Genomic DNA, 23,363 nt, shown 5'->3' on the forward strand with positions numbered 1-23,363 from the left:
CAGATACTCAAAATCAAATTTTGTTTGTGTTTCAATGTATTTGATAATGTTCAAAATAAACTCATTCATTCAAATGATCGGAATCGGATCGGGAGCAAAAAAACGTGATCAGGACATCCCTAATTGTAACGTATGTTGTAGAATTCGATCGCCATGAGCTGCGCATCTACGAGGAAGTGGCCAAAGTCCCACCCTTCAGGAGGAAGACGCTGGTTCTGATTGGAGCACAGGGTGTTGGCCGTCGCAGCCTGAAGAACAAACTGCTGGTTTTGGACCCTCAGCGATACGCCACCACCATTCCCTGTGAGTACCTCTTCCCTTCGTTTGTACACTATCCTATATAGTGCAGCAAGTGGGCCCCCAAATGATTAGAAAAACACTACGATTTTTATGATAATATAACATACAAAAAAAAAAATAATAATAATAATAATAAAATAAATTAAGTATACTACGGTAGTTCCATTGATACAAGCCGGAACACAATCGATTGATCATTGAAATAAACATGATGTGAAGTCAGCCCACCCATCTGAACAGGTGGTCAGATAAGGTGCTTGGGTGGTGCAAGGGTATAGTGACACAAAACTAGAAGGCTAAATAACACATAACAAAAACACCAACAATGGGCGATAGTGTACATGACAATAATATAGTAACCTCACCTGCCCTATGCATAAACAAATACTGTACACACAATCACAGTGTGGTTACGACATTAACAGAATACTCATATCAATACAATGTCAACAGTATTATCAGTACAATAGCCGTGCCCATAGTGTCATTAATAGGGCAGATCCTAGCTATTGGAATTATACACCAGAGCCAGGACTTCATGTGAACGTGTGACTTTTCAGGTTTAGTAAGTAACCCTCTATTCTTAGACAGACAGACGGACCTGAGTTAAAACTGTACTTGGACCGTTTTATTCAGTCTACAACAAATCTCTCCGCCAAAATAGACAATCTACAAGCTTACAACGTGTCGCATTGTGACATTGATCTTGTAGATCGGCTATTTTTGGCGAATGTTCCCCCCTGAATAGGCATGCTGGAGTTCAAGTGGTTAGACGCATGGGAAACACACTGTTTAGTGTAGAAGGCTAGCCGTCTATAAAAGGTTGTATCGTTGCATCTTAGTTCTTCTCATCTTAGATGAGGCAATACACAGAACTAAAGGGCCAGAGGAGTTATTTTCTCCTTATTTATTCCTTTGCATCTCCTTTCTTCTTTCAATTTATTATTTCTCTCTTACGGTATTATTCCGGAATTATTTTCCCTTTGCTCTTTCTGTTGCTGCAGGAACCAGCGGTTTTGCTGAGTAGGGCCGTAACGTATTTTGATTATGTAGGCTGTATGCTATTTCTTCCTACTTAACTGAACTTAGAATTGAACTTAACCATTTATGTACATACAGAACACACTTCTTGCAGAGAACAAATGATGAAAAGACCCACAATGACCTCATGACTTTCGGGACTGTTTGAGACTATTCTCACCCAAATGAAAGCGATGTATGCCTCCACTCTCTCATCCCTCAGTCACCACCAGAAAACCCAAAGTGGATGAGAGGGATCAACAAATGTACTCATTCATGAGTCGCAGTGAAATGGAGAGTGACATAAAAAACGGGCGTTTCCTGGAGCATGGCGACTACGATGGGAACTTGTATGGAACCAAGATCAACACCATCCATGAGGTCATGGACACAGGGAAGATCTGCATCCTCGACGTCAACCCACAGGTGGGAAAAGATACTGTCCTGCCAATTACAACATCAGCCTGCTAATTGAGCTCTGCACCATTCCTGCCTTCTGTTCTTTCTTCTATTACAGACAGATCTTGACACTGTGTATAATCAACCTTGTATGCCATTATCACACATGTATCTCAGGTGTAGATTACAGCTAAGCATGCATATAGTTTTGTTTCTCCAGGGGTATTTTCACTCAAAGCATATGTTGTTTTCATCTAGAGAAATCAGTGGCAAGATTCAACAAATCCCATCAGCTTTGTGAGGTAGTTAGTATTTAAAACAAGGCCACACAAGAATTATGATGAACATTGAACAGTGGTCCTCTTGTATTATGGTATGTTTGGCATATATGTGCTATGGTATGGCAGCATTATACGCCATAGCCTTACTGTACAGTATTACAAATATGGTATGTCTACAGTATACATTAAATCCATACAAACTAGAGCGAGAGAAAGACATACTCAAAAAGGCTCGCAATATAATCTTCTAAATAGTTTAGATTCTTTATTGTCACTATTCGTCATAAAAGTATGATTATACTGTACAGTAGCAGGGCTTAAGTGGTTAACATACAGTACACACACACACACACACACACACACACACACACACACACACACACACACACACTCACCTTCTTATAGATGACGAGACTTCTATTCTAAAAGGTTTGTTTCCCATGCTTCTAACCAGTTAAACCCCAACATGCCCATTTTGGTGGGAACATTCGCTAAAAGTAGCAGATCCTTGCACGGTGTGAGCTAATCTAAGAATAGAGGGTGTCTACACCTGAAAAGTCACTCATTCTGGTGTTCTGATTGTTTACTGACCATAGGTACAGACCTATCCTGAGTAATGTAATAAATCCAATATCGATAAGGAGCTTCCCTATTAACGACACTATGGAGCAGACTAACATTTATCTGGGACACTCTTGCCTCCTAGGGCGAACCGTTTAGCTTCAAGGCTACTCCAGTGTTTCATCTATATTTGCATTCAGCAGCAGTGTCCTGCCACCGTTGAAATATGACCGCCCTGCTGAATTTTTATGTACATATTTAGACAGAGTGCAGACAGAGTGACCCTAAGCAGCTGTATGTAGCTTACCTTTTAGATGACTAGTTCTGCCACCAAACCACACGGAGCTGGCATAATCGGTAATAGTTATTGACTAATACATTTATCTGACTAATAATTAGTCAGATAAATCTACTAGCTCAAGACGATACTGTTACTATTAAATACGATAACGTTTTATTTCATACAAAGTATAATAAAAGGATCTCAATGTATACAGTATCAGTATATGTTCTCTCTTAGGCCCTCAAAGTCCTGCGTACGTCTGACTTCCTGCCCTATGTGGTGTTCATCGAAGCGCCAGATTTCGAGGTTCTCAAAGCCATGAATAGGTCAGCCATTGAGATGGGAGTGGTCACCAAACAGTTAACGGTAAGTGTGCGTTAATTGGTTATAATGGGGGAGAACTCTTTTTGAATATATTAAAGTGCCACCGGTAAAGTGTGTAATCAAGAATGACACATCACAGCTGGAATACAGAATATATTGAAAACAAAACACGTAACCAGGAAACTGCAATCAGGCCAATTACTGTGTACTTTCACTTCAGCTGTGCACCAATTTCCATGTTTATCGCATCCCTCGTTGCCAGCCCCTTCTGCTCAATTGTCTGCTGATTGCATCCATTCTCACACAATCAAGTTACTGTTATCCACATATTCCCGATTGGGACTCTGCCATTACGACCTTTAAGCTTAATTTAGACTCCTCCATACAATCGTATCGGCTCTTGTCGACAAATGACACCTTCGAACAACAGAGTCTAAATCAGCCTTTAGAGTTTGGTAAATCCTGCCTAATTAGCTTACCCTTTTTTCTAATTTTTATATTGTTCTCCATTTTTAGTTTCTTTATGGTTTTTCGTTTTTTTAAGTTTTATTTTCTTTCAACTCAAATTTCATATGTGATTGGTAAACTTTCACACTGATTTTAAAACGTTGCAAAACAAATGTTTACCTGCCAAGGTGCCGGACTGCTAAGCCGGCCCAGGCCAATTTATTTATTCACTGCTTTATTCTAAAAGCACCACGCTCACCTTGTTTTTGAAAGGTAGATAATAATTATTATTATTATAACACTACATGATTATTATCTCACTGCAATACTCCCGTCAGGACTCTGAGCTGAAGAGGACGGTGGATGAAAGCGAACGGATCCAGCGGGCATACGGACATTACTTTGACCTCTGCATTGTCAATGACGGCCTGGAAGGGGCCTTCCGCAGCCTGCGGGTGGCACTGGACAAGCTGTCCACCGAGCAGCAGTGGGTGCCTGTCAGCTGGGTCTTCTAATCTAAAGGGCACTGAGACGTCACCTGGAAAAGGGGTGAAGTGGGGCCAGCGGTCAAACGTGGCCGATTTCTCCATTCTGCTAGGAAAAGACGGTACGGGTCCTTATTAATGGTAGACCATGGTCTTTAGAGCGCAGCACAGGGTTCACTAGCCCGGTTACTGCTTGGTGGTTTGAGGAGACGGGCCAGTGCTCATACTTTAGTGAGGTGGTTCTCAAATATTTAATTTATTTTGTATTTTAACCCATTTAGACCTGTTTAAACAACCATATACGTCTTCACGTCTTCAATCTGGGACAGCATCTGTGTCATTTTAGATGTTGCTCTCTCTCTCTCTCTCTCTCTCTCTCTCTCTCTCTCTCTCTCTCTCTCTCTCTCTCTCTCTCCCTCCCTCTCTTTCTACTGTATGTATATACGCATATATACTGTATGTATGTATGTATATATATATATATATATATATATATATATATAATCATTATAAATACAAATGGGATGTTTTTCAGAAAACTGGTTTAGAAGGCATTTTTAGAATCTGTCTAAATGGATAACTCTGAGTGTACAACTGAAACCCTTAGCGGTTCCATTTGTACACTCTCAGAGTTACAGACCTCAAGGAACCCTCGGGGGGCCTTGGAGTCTATGCTTGGACCCCACTTTGAGAACCACTGATTTAGTGCAATGGACCAGCCTCACATATAGAGTGGTGTGTATAAACCTTTAGAGCTCCTCTGTCACCCATGATGTCAAGATGTATTTCATTTATATTTAGAAACAACAGATCAATGCTATTGGTAAATGTTCAGAATGCGTTCAGAGCTGACTGATGCTTCAAACCCACCAGAAAAGCACCGGCTCACACATTTTAATAGCCACACAGCGGGATGTCTGGTCAGTATAATTACATGAAAAGTCGCAGACAAACTTTTTCTTCCTCCCAGAGGCGAAAACAAATCTTCACATGGGCGGCCAGCGAGAACGGCTGCATTCATTAACGATGAGCGGAAGAAAATCGGTGTCGCTGCGCTTATGTGCGAGTTGAATGAGATATAGTGCTATAGTGTGAGCAGTGTATATTACTACGAGTGTGGAGGTAGGGTGGTTAACAGTGTATATTACTATGAGTGTGGAGGTAGGGTGGTTAACAGTGTATATTACTATGAGTGTGGAAGTAGGGTGGTTAACAGTGTATGTTGTACACAGTGCTTTGCTGAGGGTCTAGTCCGGGGTGTCATCAACACTCTCTACCACCAGGAGGTAATTGATCTTTTGTAGCCTTCCCAAATCTTTATGTAGTGTAATGTTTACATTGGATTGGTAGTTTAAAGACAAATGGTTTAAAGAGAGGTACCAAATGTCATATTTATATTACAATATGTATATTTTGCTGTTCAACCATACAGTATGACTGTGTATGTTTGTGCGTGTGTGTGTGTGTGTGTGTGTGTGTGTGTGTGTGTATACACGCGCACACACACACACACACACACACACACACACACACAGATATATACACAGATATACACACGCACACGCGATATACGATATAAATTATATACTGTATATATACAGTATGTATGTACTTTTTCTGTTACTGCGTGTCCTTTGTTGGGAAAACTTAACAGCAATAGAAAGATAACGCACAACGATTTGTGTTGCATACTGCACACTGTACATACTGTATGAACCTAATTTAGAACAATGGAAGAATCATCTTTGTCCTGGATTACTGTTTCAGTGCACTAGTTTTATTTTGACAATGATATTTCATGTTTTATTCTCCATTCAGTGTTTATTTGATTTTGTGTGCTGAATGCTATTTGCCTGTTTTTGAAGATGTGCCTCTTGCAGAAATCTAAAGAAACTATTACTGAACGCTCATGTAACTTATCAATTTGTTATCTAATACCCACAGTACTTTTCAACAGCAAGTAAATGTTTTAGAAGCTGTAAAATGCTAGCACCCAACAATGTAGACGGGAATAATCAATGGAAATAGATTTGAACCTTTATCCAATATGCAAGTCACCAAAGATTTGTCAGCGGCTTCTAACTTATGTTTGCCTTATACTGAACCTGTTTCAAAAGCCAAGTGGCGTGGCTTTTGAAACGAGTCCTAAGTGTGCACTATAGCCTATCCTTTCTATATAGAGCACTTCAGCTATTATTCCTCTATATGTTCCTTCATCATGAAGAAAGAAGAAGATTGCTGTCTATTTATTTGGATATATATTTTATTTGTCCCTCACAATTGTAAATATTGTATTGTAACAAATGGTATATATAACATAGAGAAAATACTTTGGTGCTTTGATGACACTCTCGGTGTGTTGATGTAGTTGAATGACTACAGAACACTTTCATTTTTGATGTTCATAGAAAAAGACATTAAAATAAATCTAAATATCCAGAGCAATGCCTCTGCCTTCAGTTAACAGTGTAACTTTTTGTTATTATTATTGTTGTGTTTTTGCATTTCTGTTTTTATTTCGACAGTGAACACACAGGGAAGCTGTGAGGGGTTAACAAGCAGTAAAGTGTGGTACAGTATGCACTCTTACGAGGTGAGCACTGCATAACATTGTTAAATCACACAATATTTGTATACAGTAATTGATATACCTTTACGTTTTTTTGTTCTGTTGTATTTTGCACAGTATATAGCAAAATTAAGGATCAACACATTTTGTAAAAATTTCAAAAGCTTTAAAGTGAAATGAAATACAACTACAAATTGCCTTTTGACCTAAAGGAGGCTCTAGATGAATGCCATGTTAAAATCAGTAGGTGCATCATCTGGGAAGCCTGACGAGCAAATTCCATGACAATCCAGCTGAGTAGAAGAATGTTGTCCAAGTGTTTGACAGACAGACCGACCCACACAGCCATCCTTAGAGTCCCAGCTCTAGTTGGGGGGCTAACAAGCATGCATAAAAAAGGTAACAAAGGTCACTCCATATTTCAACTTTTTATCAGTTTTCGTCACTTAATTAAATGTTCAACTTCGTCATTCGTGTACGTCATGATGCTTTGTAATCTTGTAGATCTGCTTTTTCAGAAAATCTTCATCCCATTTCCTGAAAAGTAAGTGGTGACTGTTTTGGACATGCAAGGTTTCCACCCTGACTGCGATTCTCTAGGTTTTTTTTTAGATCAGGGGTCAATCTGTGCAGGTGGAAATGAGAGGTGTGGTGCTAGAGGCAGGTTTATAGGATGATAGGCAGGCGGTGGCCCCCTTGGCTGAGGGCTCCTCAGTTTAGGGTCAAACTGCATGGGGAACAGAAGTTCATTGTAATAGCAAATAGTGTTTTTTCTATTAGACACTCGGAGTCAAAAGTGAATGGGTCTTACTGTTCCTTCTTTGGGTGAAACAACAGTTTTTCAGAATAATAGTGTTATAATGTAATGTATTATTTCTGTAATCAATAATATATATATAGCCAATCTTTTTGTCTGGCATCTGTGATGAGCTTATATGGTACAGTAAAAGCGATAAATCAGTAAAACACAGAGAAACTGTAAAGGGGGAGGCTAAATGCCCCCCGGGCCGCCAGGGCAAAATACGTTGACCTGTTGTTTAGCCATACTTACATGTACTCATTGGGTGTGACAGACATGACTAGACTTATAACAAGGTTGCTGACAATACTGAGGAAGAGGAAAAACAATAATTATAGGAACAGCAGATCCAGTTGGTGACGATTGTCATTTTAACAAAATAATAAGGGGAACTGTTGGCTTCTGCTACGTTAACTCTGTTCTCATATCAGACTTCCCTTTGCTTTCCCTTTACAGGTGTTTCAGATAACCCTGAGGTTAACTACAGTAATACTTAACTAAGCAAGATCTCTATGACATTGTGTCAAGAGGATAAATTCAGCAGACTTTGGTCGTTGCAAATGACACTGTTCCGCAATCAGTCCAAATCGAATGTAGCACCAGTTGAACTAATTGATTAGTGAATGTGCTATCATGGTGGTTATGAGACCTTTCCTGCAGACTAGTGTTATTAATAGACTTATTTAAGGAGATATTGCCATGTTATGGAAAACAGACTAAATCAGGCTAAATCGTCTAAATCAAGACGTTATATGCATAAATAAGAAAGTTGTGATAAACACATTATGTAGCAAGGCAACATTCACATAAACCATATTTCCTTTCTCATATCACTACAGCATTATACATCACTCACACATAAAATTGTGAAGAAGAGAATATGATCTTTTGTATGTGCCTTAATGTTCTGTGCAGTATTCAAGTTTAATGATTGAGGTTATAGACCATAAGCCTGTAAAATATTTTCTTATCCCAGCTTTCTAAAACCAAATCATTTGAAATGACAACCGTTTGACACACCATTACTAGAAATAAGACAATCGGCACATTGTGAATCTTTGTGAATGTAATCTTACCGTAGTTAATTAAGATCTCAACATGTATACTTCTCTTAACCTGAGTGAGTTTTCTTGGAAACTTGAGTCACAAATGAGAGGTTTTATAGCCTTATTTCTCAGTTTAAAGTCACAGCTCTTAACGTGCAGCACTATATTCTGATAGGCGGAACATACTGTAATTGGATGGAACCAACCTGAATGACCTGAGTCTAATCTCCCGAAGAACACCCTGCACGCACGCACGCACACACACACACACACACACACACACACACACAAACATTGTCTTGCTGCACAGATCTTTTGGTGGCACGATAACTATAACCAAGTTAAATTATACACAAAAATTGGGGTAGTCTAAAGGGAAATGAGAAGAATAGTGGTTTTACTTATAGGCCTACATAGCAAAAAGCTATTACGTGCCATATTCTGTAAATTCCATTACCATGAATGGGATTTTGTTATCACAATGACAAATTATTCAATTGATTCGCCTCAAAGACTGCTGTCTAGAAACTTTTAAAAACAAAGTAAATATATTTACTCAGTCGTGATCATGGAATTCTTTCTTTTTCTTTCAGTTGATGGATGCAGAAGTGTGTAACTTGGAGAGGCTAGCTATTTACATTCAGTGCACATAAAATGTAATCTAATGGCTCAATTTCACCCCCAAGTCTATCTCCATGCTCGGTTGTCAAACCTATTTACATCCCATGAAGAAATAATCAGAGTGTGTGTCCCGCTGTGATTATGTGTCAGAGTTGCTTAATGTCTGAGATTTTCTGCAGGTATTCTCATTTTGTCGGCACTACACTAGACTTGTTTTTACTGACAGATCAACACAGATGTTTCATAATGTTTAGAATTATTTTAATTATTTTCTGATTCAAATGACATAAATTGAGCCTAATATTGTAACTGTTGTTGTAATTGTGATATTTCTGGCTCAGCACCTTTGATTATACACAAACTAAAGCATTTTCATATTAATTGAAATGCTTGGTTTGTTTAGATCTACAATAGGCCTAGTAGTGTAAATTGCCACAGTATTCCGTTCAATAGAGGTTACCTTAAAATATAATCTGTATGGTGTAGTTGAGCACAATAGAAATTAACTGTCCAATTATGAGTTTCCTGTAGGGACTCTTCAATAACAACTCTAAGACAAATATGCAACATGAGGCGTTCCACAGCCTCAGCAACCTTTTTAAAGTAGCAGAGCTTACCTGGGTTACCGTCAGTGACGCAAACAATTTACAGTATCATTATCACTGTTTTTGACACAGTTGGGAGTGTGAATCAGTGTTGAATCCCAGGGGCCTGTGCCAGGTGAAAAGCCTTTGATGGGTACGGTATACAATAGGGGTAAACATGACTGTCAATTAATTGTGGTGATAAATAAAATGATAAATATGTAATGACAAGGCGAAATAACATTACCATCCTTTACAATAAAAGGAGCGGAATAGGTGTGTAATCCACGTTTCAGCATGTACCGTAGCTCAGGAATGCAGCCTCAGTGCTGTTGAAACATGTAGAATGGGAGCTCCTTGGCTGCACTCCATGCATAGGAATGTTGGCTTTTGAGGGGAGGTGGGGGACGGCATTGTGCTTTGCAGAAAAAACCAATTTGCTCGAATTAATACTTTGATGCCGGTTTCATGCAACAGCAGCCCAATTCTTCATACACGTTATTTTATTCATATTCAGCAAAGTATCTCTCTGTTATAATATAATAAGCTTGTATGTTGTACGCTTATGCAGCAGCAGCACAATACAAAGCCATTCTATGGTCAACCCAACCGCAAGCGCGCTCATCTACACAGCTCATACGGTTAGGAATACATGACGAGGTTAACACCATAATGTTCACTATCGTAGGACTGGTGGTGGTGGTGGAGGAGGTGGGGGTGGAGGAGGTACACCTGATGATGATGATGGAGGAGGAGGAGGAGGAGGAGGCGGCGGCGGAGGTACAGGTACACCTCCTGATCCAGGTGGGGGTGGTGGTGGTGGAGGAGGAGGTACACCTCCTGATCCAGGTGGGGGTGGTGGTGGTGGTGGTGGAGGAGGAGGTACACCTCCTGATGATGGTGGGGGAGGGGGAGGAGGAGGGGGGACACCTGTTCCGGGTGGGGGTGGTGGTGGAGAGGGGAGCCCGTATGGACTGATGGGTGGTGGGGGTGGAGGTGGTGGGAGGCCGGTGGGTGAGGTCATGGAGGGTGGAGGAGGCGGAGGGGCAGGGAGGCCCGAATCCAGGGTGGCAGGAGGAGGAGGTGGAGGTGCGCTGGAGGCGGATGGCAAGGTGGGCACTGACGGTGGGGCCACTGCTATGCCATGGCTGGATCTGGATGGATCAAACAAATGCACCATCAACACCTATGAACAGTTGTCCAAATACCATTACTGCTTGCATGTCATTAAGCGGGACAAGAACTCTCTACGAACTCCCACGATTTTGTAACCCATTTGTTGGTATCATATGCTGTTGTATCATGTGAGTGTGTGGAAGTGTGTTTAATTGTTGTGTGCACGGGTGGGATTAAACCAGCATATTTTCTTGTATGAAGTTATGAACATATTTGACAATAATTCCTGATTGTGATTGGTTAAATGGAACAGGGAGGAGCTGTTCTTACCCGTAGCAGTCAGTAAAGCTGGACATGGACTCGCCAGGCACAGTGGGAGGAGCCACAGGACACTCCACTGGCCCTGGAACTCGACTGCTGAAATGAAATGATGGCAGTCAAACGTCAACAGGTGATCCCCACACAAAAGTCAGTTCAATAACACTTATTCCTGGAAAACAAAGGTTACTGGTACACCCTCAGGAAAAGGCTTGGGTTATATTCAAGTATTAAATTGGAAGACAACACACTATTTTAATACCGGTACAATGCTCTGTGTATTAATCAATGCATTTAAGGTACTAACTAGTAAGTACCACTTCATGAAAACACACATTTGGGAAAAGCATTTCGGATTTATAACAAAAAAAACCATTTACAGTAAATTGTAATTATGATATGAAGTATTGCAGCAGGTACAACAGTGTATAATCTACAGTCCACCATGAAGAAAATGTTATTGTCTTTTGAACGAGAGAAAAACTGAAAACAGACAGCCTAAAACCCATGCTAGCAGCTTTCAATATATTACATGACTCTTTGAATGTTTTGTAAGTATTGGTTGACTGCTGTGGATATTGTGTGCGCTGCTGCAAAGCTTATTTCCCAATTCCCATCGGTGATGAATTAAAACCTTGAAGTTGAACATACCCAGAGTTGCTCCCAGCACTCTGCGTGCTGTCTGTGGTTCCAGCTCTCGGTCTGTGCTGCTGCACCTGGGGAAAAGAAGATGAATGGATGTAAAGAGACATGCCTGATCTATGGCTATGCCAGAGTCGGCCATATATCACGCCAGAAGTCCAACTGGGACCGTGGCGTGCAAGAGAGAATGCATCGTGCTATGGATCTTAAATCTAGTGCTAAAGTATTCCGATGATGAAAATGAATGTGAGCAGTAGTTTGATGTGGAAAGTGGCACTATCAAGGTTTTTTATGGAGTTTCTTTTGTGATGATATGATTTGTGTTAAGAGACGTTTTAAATCTCCCCAATAGCGCTGGCCTAGCAGCCCGGGCTTATTAACTAAACGTAACTTAAATCAAGGATCTGTCAAAATCCTCACCTGATGGAAGCAGTGTCCGATGTTGTCCAGAATGGTGTACGATATGGGTACTCTTGAGTAGCGGCCATCTGGCTCCATTCCAGATTTAGGTGGGGCCATACATTTGTTGCGGGACATCTTCTTTGCGGTAGTGTTGGCGCCGATCTCTCTCCTCGCCACCTTTTCATGATGTATAGCTACAGTCTGGTTGAGACCACAGTTTTAATCATCCTTACTCCATTGAACAAACACATTTTCACTTCGTTCATATGATCAGTTCTAGATATCAAGTGTTTATGTGTGTGCTGCCCCTGTATATACAGGTGCTGCCTCAAGAGATGACTATAAGTATAGATGCACGATATGATCGGTAGCGTATCAAAATATATCGGCCATAAAAATGCCATATCGGTGTCGGATCGGTCTCAGAATAATCGCAGAGAAGGGCCAGTCTGCCTGTCTCTGTCTCTTTAACCTATTCGGGACTTTTTTTTTTATTGTGAAAATGTGGCGCAAATCTTTAAATATAGAGATGGGGTTCCGCAGCCAAATATGGATAATTCTGGGTCTCCTTGACATGAAAAGGGTTGAGCACCACTGACATAGAAACATAGGTCTTTCAGAAAACTGTTAGGATTTAGAAGCCATTATTTTAGAACCGGCCTCAGGTCTAAATGGCTTAAGAGCGTCGGCTGTTATTGGGAAGGTTGGCTTACTATCTACTTTCACCAGCAAAACAAAAATTACAAAATTCAGCAATGAGTTCATCAATATAAATATATAATTTAGGCTAATAATGTAATATATTGGTATCAGAATCGGTATCGGCATCGACCCTGCAAATAATTGGAGATCGGATATCGGTCATAATTTCAATATTGCGAATACAGTATAGAATCTATACTGTATTCGCAATATTGAAATTGCTGCGACTGCGATGCTCTATCTATACTATAGATAGAGCATCGCAATCCCACCCCCTTTCTTGACGACGACAGGCCCAGGAAATATATCCCCATGCATTTTTGCCATAGAAATTTCAAAAATTATTTATTTAAAGATTTGTACTGTAAGCCTCGAACAAAGCCAACTCGGATCTTGACAAATCATGACAACAAACATAATATTTGGGCCGAACATATAATTGCAAAGAAGAAAAACAACAAAACGGCTTACAGATCTTTAAATAAATACTTTTTGAAATGTCTATGGGAAAAATGAATGGGGAATTATTTCCTGGGCCTGTCGTCGACTTGAAAGGGGGCGGGATTGCGATGCTCTATACTGTAAGCAAGCGTGTTAGAGGTATTGCATGAAAGGAGTAGCTCAGCTGGTGACAGACTAGTGGTTGATGACCTATTATCCAGTGAGTTATGAAATACCATGCCACTGATGAATACAGTCATTTTCTGACCAACATGGTGGCTGCCAACAACATGTCATTATAACAATCCTATTCTTCTTGGCAGACATTTATTTGGTGTTTTTCCTTTTCTTTTTAACCACTTTCAAGCTGGTATCCATATTTTGGGCATAGTATAGGACGGTAATTTATTTTCCAAAATATTAAAAACATTTCTGAATTGTCTAAAATAGTATAAATAGAAGTTCTACAGCACTGTGAGCTTGCATTTGCTATTTCCTAAAGATGTTAATACATGTAGAACTTGTGAAATTGAACATTCGGCGCAAAGAGTGGCCTACTTTTACTTTTGGCACTTTAAGTATATTTTGATGCCAATACTTTTGTACATAATAGCCTACTCAAGTACATTTTGAATACAGGACTTTTACTTATAACATAGCATTGATACTTTTACTTAAGTAAAACATTATGAGTTGGCTACTTCTTCCATCCCTGTTTTGGACTGTGATTGCTCACCAGTGAAAGCATATTGACTGAAGACTCCATGTGTTTCATCTGCACGGCCTGTGCATCCAGCAGTCTGAGCACAGCGGTGGCCAGGCTGTTGATCTGATACGTCACACTGGCCAGTGACTGGGTGGTCAACGCCTTGGCCTCTTCAATAGTTGAGTTCTCTGCCTGTAAAAGAGTTCAAGTCAGGGCCAGGCAGTACCATATTTTATTATGGGATATTATGGGATTCTACTGTGAAAGTAAACATTTCAATATCTATTCTTGAAGCCACTTCACTACACAACGTAGGCTATAGCTACAATGTAGCCATGAGACTAAATAAATAAATACAAATATTAAAATAAAAAAACGACACATAACTGCAACCCGGAACTTTATTCCGGGTTTAATTAATAGCCATACACAACCCATTTTACCTAGTTTGTTCAAGTTATTTGTGTATTCCTCAAAGTCACTCACCTGAAGATAATTATTCTCGCAGTAATCTGCGACTTTAAGGAGGTTACAGTGGTTCTCGATTAGCCCTTTCCTCGCAGCTGGTCCTTCTTGTAGTATTTGCGAAATAAGGTCTGACATTTTAGTTTGGTCCGCCATGATTTCTCCCTCGTTGGTAACAACTTTTAAAAAGAAAGAAAAATAATTATGTTTAGCTGTTGAGACCGAGTAGACTTAGTTTGTACTAACCTACCGCTTCATACTCCGCCGGGAGGGTGAAAAACTTTTGGGAAGTGCCACAGTCGCTCGTAGGGAGGGACCGCTGCTGAATGCGGAATGACCGCAGGCTACGAGCTTTCGCGTCTCAGCCTCTCAGGTAAGGAGGAACCTATTGGTCCATATGGCGGTTCTCAAACTTTTTATTTCAACTCAATACCTCCCGCCTCCCAGTCATAACTCCGAGAAGGTGTAGCCTACAGTACAATATGGTCGCAAGGCACAATGAAAGGGTCCATTTAGAGACCTGACGGTCCCTCCCTGGCCCAGTGGCCCTGCGTGATGGACCTTGGACCCCACTTTGAAAAACACCATAGCGCCAGCGGCATAACCTACTATATAGGCTGCACACAGCAGGTCCAATTTGAGCTCTGCGCTGTGGAAGACTGAAAATAGTTGACTTCATTGTACAAGACAGGCTGTATCCCACCGTTGTCTTGGTGGGCTACTGCTAACTCCGCTAATTAATACTTCATTTATGTCCGAAACACGAGCCAAACTTGAAGGGAAATAATGATTTAATTTGAATTGCCACTAGAGGTCAGTGTAGGCAAATAATCTATGGCGAGGGAAAGTTAAGCAGTCAGATGATTCATAGGTCGAACTCGGACGCATTTACCTGATAATAAGGATCATGTTGATGATGTTGTTGATGATGATGCTGATCAGTGCATGGTGGTCATATAAATGGTACACTTACAGATTGACTCTAGTACTGTTTCTTTGAGTATCTATGTAGGCGGCAGCCGGCAGACCTAAACTGTAACTTTAGCATGCTTGAATTGTAGGCCTACAGTACTTTTGACTCCACTACATTTTCAAGAAAGGAAAACAGTAGGTAGGGGCCTAATCATTTGGTTGAATGAGTAAAAAATCATTTTATAGTCCACCAATGATGATGATGATGATGGTGACAAGGATGAGGATAATTATTTTCAGAGTACAGTACAGTACAGAACAGAACATAGCACCACTGGTGATGGTGGTGATGATGGTGGTGGTGATTATGGTGACAAGGAGGAGGAGATACAGAACAGAACATAGCCGTATAGATTTAGAAGTTATGCAGTGAGATGAGATGGCTAATTATAACAACCTCAACAACACTGGTTTGCGTCTAATTTTAAACAATCTGACATGTAATGTGATTATAATGACCGAATATTCAATTTAAGTATACATCCATTGTTTTGTTAAGGATATCCTGTATCAAAGGCTGAACTAAACGTGTGTGTGTGTGTGTGTGTGTGTGTGTGCGCGGTGGTCATCACTACCAACATTTTCTCAGCCCTGACGTAATCTTTGGCACAGAATCAATGTCTGCTTGGGCCATTTTGTGTTGTGCATATTTAATGACAAAATTTGCGTAAAATATATAAATAACGAGTAGTGGTGGAGTAGTGGTCAGTCAACGTTTGTGGTAAATTAATATTTAAGTGATGCAACCACTCCATTAAGGAGCTATGTGTGTCTGTACCTGCCTGGGTCCCTGGTTGGGTCCGAGCACGAAAATAGCGTTTGGTTTGTTCAGTGTGTCACTGTTGCGCAGCCTAACACACACATACACACACACATATTGGCTGGGTTTCCCAAACGCATTTAGTGTAAGACTATATATATATATATATATATATATATATATACACACACACACACACACACACACACACACACACACCTGATTGGTCCCCTGACTGACTAACCAGCAGGCTCTTTCTGTCTTGTTCCGCCCTGGTTCCGCCTTGTTTATGTTGAATTTGCTAAAACATAATTTTTGGAACACTAAAAACAAACATGATATGCACAGTCACCACCAAGTTTAAAATGAGAATTGAAAACACTGAATATCAATATGAAGCAACTGAAAAACACGTTATTTCTTATATTTTTTTGTATTTAATTTTTATGTTTTCACATAAAGATGAATCAAATGTATTCAGATAAAGTGAGACAAACTAGAAAGGTATAAATTAAAAGCACAATACAGTAAAACAGACAAGAAAAACAAAAAGCATAAAAACAAAACAAACTAGAACTGCACTCTGTCGAGTGCATACTTGCTTGTTGCGGCCTACTAGTGCGCAAGCAGAGCGCGCAAGTACTTTCGACCGCTACAAACTGTCAAATCTCAGTTTCTGCCTCTATGTATATGTCATTTGTAAGACGATTAGCGGTATACTGTGGTTACTTTGCGCCCTATGCACCGTCCCAGCCTTTTCGATGCGTATGCACCGTCCCAGCAATGACTAATGACTAGACATACATATACATATACTATATAGAGTATGTAGTTGTAATTTGATTAGCAGTATACTGTGGTTACTTTGTGCCAAAAAGTGACAGCCGTCAACCATTTTTTTGGGTATGCAAGAAAAACGGCAAATCTGTGCCTGGTTTGCTGGGACCAGATTACAGAGATGACCATTTTTCTTACGTCATCATTGAGAGCTAGTCATGGGTTTTAAGTCATTCTATTAAGCACTTATTTTTACAAATAGTATTATTCCTGAGACCGTTCAACTCATCACTACAGAGGCAGCAAATACCACAACAAACTGTTATTTGTCCAGCTAATATTTACATAAAAATTATTTATTATGACTTTTAGACACATGTGGTCACTAGTCACTATCAAAATTCATAATTTTTGTATTGTGGAAATCATTCTACAATAAATACATGCTTTGATAATGGTGTAATTTCTATTGGGTTACTTTATGATAATGAAACAAATTGATATGCAAATTAGGGGAAACTAAAATGGATACCCTGTATTTATCCAAATATGCAAATGATCTCTAAATATGCACAATATTACAATGGCCCAAGCAGAAGTACATTTTAAAAGAAAAAAGAATAAACATTAGGATCAACTGAGAAAACTTTGGTAGTGACGATTATCAAATTGTTCTAGGATTTGCCCAGTCTATTTGTATAATTATGCTGGTGTACTCCATTATCTCTAGAGAGCTTTTCCCTGGCTGCAGACAGTGTTTACAGAACTAATGGGATCACATTCTTTGTACACAACATTGGTATGCATCTATTCTGTCATCAGGCTAATTTTAACAATCATACCACCTTGGGGACACTCATTACTAAAGCACATAATGGTGTCCCTTTCCTGCATATTGTACGGCTCTTCCTGTCAAATGGTGAACAATCTAGCTGCAGAAAGCATTGCTACAGCTTTGATATCTATTCTGTAAGGCTGATATGGTTGTGAGCAAAGTGTCAGCGCCATCCTTGATCATTATTCCTGTGCTCATACAGTATGTATGTCAACAAGACTGTAAATCACACGTGATAATGGCTCCAGTGCACCTTTTGCCCATTATGAGTTGCTCTCTGTACCTAGTACCATTTAAAACAAGGCGATATTCATTTGTAAATTAATTAATGGTCGATGGACAATTATGACCCCATTAATTGAGTCAAAGTATAGATACTGATGGTCAAATATTACTCGTATAAGGTGACAGTTGCTCAGTCAACTAAATGTGTAAATATTCAAAAGTACAAATTCTGAAGTATATTTTCTTTTTAACATCAATGTATTATTATATTAAAATGTAGGCGTTATTGTCCACCACTGGTTTAGTGACACAGTTACATTAATTCACAACATAGCTGGAGATCAACTCCTATAATGTGTGGACATACAGTTATAATAATACAGTTTTGTTAAATGTTTAACCTAGTCAGTCAGATTGATGGCTATATTGCCTACTACGGTATACCGTATAACTTTGACTATGATCGTGATCGGTTTGGATTCCTACAGGGCATGTAAAAACAAACAATGAGAAACATCTGACGTTGCCATTGGACTTGATACATGCTTTCCCTTTCTTTGGAAGGGAATCATTTATTTTAGTAGACCTATCAGCAGTGTTGATTTTGAGTTTGTTCATAGTTTTTTTTAGTCATATTTTAGTCGTCTGAAAAGTTTTAGTTTTATTCAAGTAAATGTCATAAGAATTTAGTCGACTAAATCTACAGTTGATTTTTGTCAAATATTTTTTTTGGTGGGTCTTGATTTCATGCTTGGTTGCATGCTAGAAATAGCTGATCTACAAGCGACACGTTGTGCGCTTGTAGATCTGCTATTTTTAGAGCACAACACCCTAGCAACCAATTTTTTGGAGATGAAATTGACAATATATTTAGTCTTAGTTTTAGTCATCATAGCTTAGTTTTTATTTTGTTTACATCAGTGAAAAAAGGTATGTTTTTGTTATAGTTTTAGTCGACACAATGAACACTGCCTATCAGTACGTACAGTTGTGATCAAAAGTTTACATACGTTTGTAAAGGACATACTGTCATGATAGTCCTGCCTTTCCAATAATTTGTTCAACTCTTATTTTTCTGTGATAGGTTGATTGGAGAAAATACTTCTTTGTCATACAAATAAATCTTGAATTTATTTGTATTTTTATGAATGTTTAAGGGTTTTCTGAAAATGTGACCAAATCTGCTGGTTCAAAAGAATACATACAGCAATGCTAATATTTGGTTGCATGTTCCTTGGCCATTTTCACCCCAATTTGACGCTTTTGGTAGCCATCCACATTGTTCCACAAGCTTCTGGCAAAAAACTAATACTGTAATAATAAAAATCACACCCCTGTGAAGTGAGCAGTGCAATTGCAGTGCAATTGCACTGCTCACTTCACAGGGGTGTGATTTGTATTATTATTACAGTATTCGTTTTTTTCTTATGAAAGCAGAGAGTCTTCTGTTTCATACGGTATATAGTATGTACATGTCGCTATAGGCCTTATTTTGTGAATAATAGTTCTTCAGGTCCATGCCTTCTCTAAAGTTCTCTCTGGTGAGCGCAAGCTGCATTCAATAGCCAATTACTGACAAACTGTACATGGGAACAATGTGTATTTGTTTCCCTCCTAAAAGTAGACATTCAGGGCTTTCATTCAGTGTGTAGTATGTATATGATATTATTTGTGTTCATTTTTATATCTGTCTGTCAATGTCTGTCAACTTCAACCTTCCATATCTCTGCTGTTTTTTCAAGCGAGCAGAGTGCAGGCAAAAGCAGGTGTTAGAAAAAGGTCAATATCTCCAGAATGGAAGATGGTAAAATCATGATTTTTGTTTAAAATTGAAGTGGACAAGTTAGGCTTTCTTTTGATTTGTCTCGCTATAAGAGGCCCCTCTCTGTGGGCCCCTAAAAAGTTCAAAAGTCCAATGTTAATCGCTTAGCACCACCAGGCCTGAGCTCACTTTAAACTCTAGCATACAAAGTATTAAACAATTCTTTGCACAGTTGATCTTGGGACCTGTAGCTGACTAGAAATTACTTTCCTGACTTGTTTAAGTCTATTATTCGCTTTTTCAGATCCATGCTGAGCTCCTTTGACTTTCCCATTTTATTGTTTGTGGGTTGTGGCCAAACGAGCCCTAAATAAGGCTCAGAGAAGTGAACAGACCAGAAGTAGTCAATCATAATCACTCAGTTTAAGTTAAGAGGCCATGCCACAAAGCTAATTTCAACAACTTTCTACATTACCATATATGGGACATAATATGTATGCTGTATGTATATTTATGAACCAGCGGATTTGGTCACATTTTCAGAAAACCCTTAAACATTCATAAAAATACAAATAAATTCAAGATTCTTTTGTATGACTAAGAAGTATTTTCTCCAATCAACCCATCACAGAAGAATAAGAGTTGAACAAATTATTGGAAAGGCAGGACTATCATGACAGTATGTCCTTTACAAACGTATGTAAACTTTTGATCACAACTGTATGTCATCAGCCATTTAGTTTATCTCTATTTACGAGTCATTAGAGAAACATAAAGATCTTTAGCTGTTCATTAAAAAAAGATAAGGCTTCCTGCAATTAGCCTTTTATTTGTTTATGGTGTCCGTTCATTCTCTCCTCTTGTTCTGTCATCCAGAGTAATATTAAAGGTCATATCATTAGCAATAATGGCATGGTTTGTATGAAGAACAGTTAATTAGCAAAATTGCAAATGTTATATTCATACACTGTTAGCCATGTGCCTACATTTTTGCTGTTCATACACAAAGTTTGAACACTAGCACCTAACAGTTACTACTACCGGTATATTCATATCTTGTACAGTTAGCATACAGTTTTGGAACAGAAAACAATACCCAAAGCATTTTAAGGTTGGAGCTTAGTTTTGTTCGTTTCGAAAAATAATTTGTGGATAAAGTAGGATTGATTTGCACTGCATGCACACATATTGCATTGTAATTCATGGCAATAACCTAAACCACCTGTATCTGGCAATGATGAATCATTTTATAGTGTTTTCTGTTCTGCATGATAAGGTAATGTATACCCATAAAGACGCTAGTAGGATACAGTATGCTACCCCAGATTTGAAATAAACATTATGAACTATAGGCGCTCTCTGCTGGGGCACAATATATCCACTTAATCTGCTGAGGAGACTGCGTAGCCTGCAATGTGTTGTGTGAACAATAATTAGCTAATAATGTTTGGCAACCTGATAGCTGAGTTATTAGGGCCTTGCTTCTCAGTGCATTAGAGGTTACCAGTGAGTTACCAGTCATTTTGCTGGGTCCTCCTCAAGGACCCCTGGGGGGCCCGAACCACCCCACTTTGAGAACCACAGTGTTAGGACACATACTGTACCACACAGGTTCCCACCTAGACGGAACATTTTACACTCACCTACTCTCTCTCAGTTTTTTCTGTCTCTATACATATACAGTACCTATCAAATATATATTGACCCAAAAATGCCCCCCAAAATAATAACTTTAACCACAACCCTAGCATCCCTATTTTGGGCACACTGTAATAGGCAAACATTTTGCAAAAATGGGCGTGTCAGATTCTTGTGTAGCTTTGTGCCTCATTCATTGTATGTAGGTCTTGTATTTCTATTTATTATGTTCCCCAGTCTAGTTATCTCAGTTCTATGGCGCTGTCTGCCCCAGCTGTATCGTGTTTGCAATCACCCCTCTTGTGTATATGAGTCTTATTCCTTGTTGGGTCATTGGTGTTATGCGTTACATGCAGGGGTAGATTAGTGAACAGGCCTACTGCGGCTCAGAGGACCACTAAACCAATTATTACATTTCCTGTCAAAGTGCTTATAGTACTTTACTCATGTCAATGAGAGCCACAAAAGCCGTACTAAAACTGAGGGATTAACGTAAACACTGACTTTGAGGATATCACAAGAAACAAACCATCATGATACTATTGTTATTTGTTACTGCTGTTTTATACGGCGGTGTCACTGCGACTATGGCTCCAAAATAGTCGTACAAGCTCATAATGCGTTGAATGCAAAAGGTGTTATGAGCTTGTAGATCAGCTATTTTTTGGCATGCGACACCAACTACAACGAAGCTTAAATTCCATACTGATACTAGTTAACTTAATATGATTTTTCAGTAAAAAAATGATAAATGGTGCATTTATATAGTGCCTTTATCCAAGGCGCTTTACATAGATTGTGCATTACATTAACCCATTCACACACCGATGGCAGCGGAAACCATGCAAGGCACCAACTAGCACATCGGGAGCAATTAGGGGTTCAGTGTCTTAAATGTGTATGTGCTCTGTTGCTGCTGTTGGGGTAAGGTAAATGTAGTTATTCTCCTCAAAGTGCTTACTAGTGCAAACTGTTGACTGTTGTTCTGAAGTACCATTGATCGACGGCCCCTGTTATAACTAACGCAAACCCTAACCTCTCACTAAACTAAATAACGCTTGTCGGACTAGTACTGAGACGTTGGGTTAATGGGCAGTCCCTGATCCCAGTCTCAGTCTCCACGTCCCTTTCCTGTTCCAGCAGTGGAAGAATGTTGGAACAGCATAGATTCAGTAAATACAGCGAACCTGCCCTGGTCCCTGTGTCACGTCCCTTAGCTGCCCCAGCAATATAAGAAAGCTTCAAGGGGTTTCAGCCCCTTTCCATGCCGGCATGTTTGTTTTACAGTACCTGCACACTCAATTCTCTCAAGTCCCCTTCCTCGTGGACCTTTGGGGATGTCAGCAGCCGCCCTAGACGCTTGTGTCACTTATTTCTAGTTCCCTAGTCTAGTTATCTTAGTTCTAGGGTCCAGCTGTATCTTGTTTGTAATCAGCCCTCGTGTATATCAGTCTCTCCCCCAGTCAGTTCCTTTTTGGGTCAATGTTTTGTGTTGCATACGTTAGTTTACACTTTACAGTATGTTCTTGTCTTTGTTACTCGTTTCACTTGTATGTGTTATACATCCAAACTTGGGTTTTTGATCTTTGCCTGCCTCGCTGTACTGCATTTGGGTTCTCACCCACACACAAGGCGAACATTTTCCGAATATATCGGATCTACAAGCTCATTAAATCAGCTATTTTCAGTGAAGATGTTTGATCTAGAGGGAAAAAGGAGTGGGCCAAATATAGACCTCAGGGGGACCCCGGTAAAAGAAAATGTGCCTGAAGTATAGCCATTAGCCATTCAACCATTTTGTCGCTCTACTAGTCTGACCCCCCCCCCCCAGCTATTACATCAGCCTCTCTCTACATTTCTAAAAGACTGAAGTGCACACCTGC

General features: G+C 39.6%; 2 protein-coding genes across 4 annotated transcripts in view; one reads left to right on the top strand and one right to left on the bottom strand.

The window, feature by feature from the left end:
- Positions 1–4,369, top strand: part of mpp2b (MAGUK p55 scaffold protein 2b) — a 68,150-nt gene extending 63,781 nt beyond the window's left edge. The window contains exons 10-13 of the mRNA XM_080789006.1: positions 142–303; positions 1,544–1,746; positions 3,082–3,210; positions 3,954–4,369. Coding sequence (XP_080645132.1) covers positions 142–303; positions 1,544–1,746; positions 3,082–3,210; positions 3,954–4,130 — 671 coding nt within the window. The 3' untranslated portion in view covers positions 4,131–4,369. The remainder of the gene's footprint in view (positions 1–141; positions 304–1,543; positions 1,747–3,081; positions 3,211–3,953) is intronic.
- Positions 1–14,814, bottom strand: part of abi3b (ABI family, member 3b) — a 50,282-nt gene extending 35,468 nt beyond the window's left edge. The window contains exons 1-6 of one of the 3 annotated variants that reach the window (XR_013965762.1): positions 14,533–14,814; positions 14,077–14,238; positions 12,216–12,398; positions 11,805–11,869; positions 11,166–11,252; positions 9,346–10,873 (exon numbers count right to left, since the gene is read on the bottom strand). Coding sequence is in view for 2 of the 3 variants with exons in the window: in XM_080789004.1 (XP_080645130.1) it covers positions 10,399–10,873; positions 11,166–11,252; positions 11,805–11,869; positions 12,216–12,398; positions 14,077–14,238; positions 14,533–14,667 (1,107 nt within the window). In the remaining variant the exon portion in view is untranslated. Of the gene's footprint in view, positions 1–9,156; positions 10,874–11,165; positions 11,253–11,804; positions 11,870–12,215; positions 12,399–14,076; positions 14,239–14,532 lie in introns of those variants that run through there. The other 2 variants (XM_080789005.1, XM_080789004.1) reach the window with 2 other exon arrangements.
- Positions 14,815–23,363: the final 8,549 nt, after the last annotated feature.

The sequence above is a fragment of the Protomyctophum bolini genome, assembly GCF_963924005.1.
Source record: "Protomyctophum bolini genome assembly, chromosome: 18".
In the NCBI taxonomy this organism is placed as follows: domain Eukaryota; kingdom Metazoa; phylum Chordata; class Actinopteri; order Myctophiformes; family Myctophidae; genus Protomyctophum; species Protomyctophum bolini.